This window comes from Myotis brandtii, unplaced genomic scaffold (genome assembly GCF_000412655.1).
Source record: "Myotis brandtii unplaced genomic scaffold, ASM41265v1 scaffold6, whole genome shotgun sequence".
NCBI lineage: Eukaryota > Metazoa > Chordata > Mammalia > Chiroptera > Vespertilionidae > Myotis > Myotis brandtii.
The window spans coordinates 2,082,447-2,084,079 of NW_005370271.1; the positions used below are offsets into that span (position 1 = coordinate 2,082,447).

The window sequence follows — 1,633 nt, forward strand, 5'->3', positions numbered from 1 at the left end:
AAGCTCCCGGATCCAGACACGCGCAAGGCGCTGTCCTTTCAGCACCACGAGCCCGGCCGAGGAGGGAGGACTCTTGGCCAGGCTCCTGCTCTCCAAATTGGCTTGAATCTGCTCTGACCCCCAAGAGTGCAGCACAGTAAGTAGGCATTTGTTTTTGCTCTAACCACTCCCCAACACCCTCCACCCCTCCGCCATCCCTTCACCCCCGCAACAACCCTATTTTGTCTCATGATGTTCCACCGGCGGGATTGACAGGAGACGTTCAGTTGTGCTGGGCTTCTGGGGGTGGGGTGGGAGCGCCACTCGTGTTCCAAGGGAGCCAGAGAGGAATACATGCGATGTGTTTATCTCGTTGGCAATCTTGCAATACCGGGCTTGCTAACTTTCCGTGGGAGCAAAAAAATAAAATAAAAAATGGCCCTTTGCTATTGAGGAAATGGAGGCATTCGTGGCTGAATAACAGGGTCAGGTTCAAACCGGTTCCTTTTTGTTTTGTTTTAGGGAATTGTATCTTCTGTACAAGATACATGTTACATAAAAGGGTCCATTCCCCATAGAGACAGTGAAGATATTTGTTGTGCTTCAGGGAGATTGCTGAAGAAAAGCCAATAGAATAAAATAGCAGCCAGGGTGGTAGGGAGAAATTTGTCATGCTGCAGGGTGACCCAGAATAACAGGATTTAATTGTGCACTATAAGCTTCTCTCTAGATCCTACACCTGCCTCGCTCTGGTGTCTGGGATATACTTTTAAGCTTGTATATGTTTTGTGTGTGTGCACCTGGGATGTTCGCAAATTTGAGGGCTGTCGAGCCCTGTGGGCAGATGGCGTATTTTGATGATTAAAGAAGTTGTCCTGGGAATCGTGTAAGGAAATCTAGCGGGAGATCAATGCCTGCTCTCTCCACTGAAAGCCGCCCAGTGGGCTGCTGAGGACAGCGCTGTTCCTCTCCCTGCCTCGCCCCCCACCGTAACCAGAATCCCACTGCTCGCCTAGGTCCGGGAAGAAAGGCACAAGGATGGTGAAGCTGAACAGCACCCCGGGCGAGAAAGGCGCCAAGCCGCCCTCGGTGGAGGATGGCTTCCAGACCGTCCCTCTCATCACCCCCCTGGAGGTGAATCACCTGCAGCTGCCTGCTCCGGAAAAGGTAGGGCCGGGCCCTTCTCCGCCAGCCCCTCCTCCCGTCTCAGGAAATAAAGCAGCAAAACATCCCACCCAGACCCTTTCCTTCTGCGTCAGCCAAACACAGCCCCTTTCTTGTCCAATATAGTCATTCCTTCCAAAGGCATGACGTCACCTGTGTGCTTTCAGATCTGTGGTGAGTGTGCCTTCATTTGTTTGGTTCACATGTCTTCCTTTTTAAGGGTTGATCCTGGCAGATGAACACTGATAATCAGCTTCTAAAAGGTGGCCGAGATTATTTTGGGGAGATGTTTCAGAAATTGACTGCTGCAGATTTGGGGACAGAGAACCGGATGCGGTCCAACCAGCATTTAGTTAGCACCTGTGAAGGGCCTGTCCCTGTGCTGGAAGCTGGTTATAGAAAGACAGGTTACCAAATCCCTACCAATGCGTGCATCACGGTAAAGGCTCTTGCCAAGCAGTGCAGACGGTGAGCGCCCAGGTGGGGCCAA

General features: G+C 51.7%; 1 protein-coding gene across 1 annotated transcript in view; it reads left to right on the forward strand.

The window, feature by feature from the left end:
* The window catches only part of LOC102239347 (neuron-specific protein family member 2), a 37,194-nt gene that overhangs the window by 368 nt on the left and 35,193 nt on the right, over nt 1-1,633 (forward strand). Inside the window, exons 2-3 of the mRNA XM_005879442.2 lie at nt 1-136; nt 996-1,146. Coding sequence (XP_005879504.2) covers nt 1,018-1,146 — 129 coding nt within the window. The 5' untranslated portion in view covers nt 1-136; nt 996-1,017. The remainder of the gene's footprint in view (nt 137-995; nt 1,147-1,633) is intronic.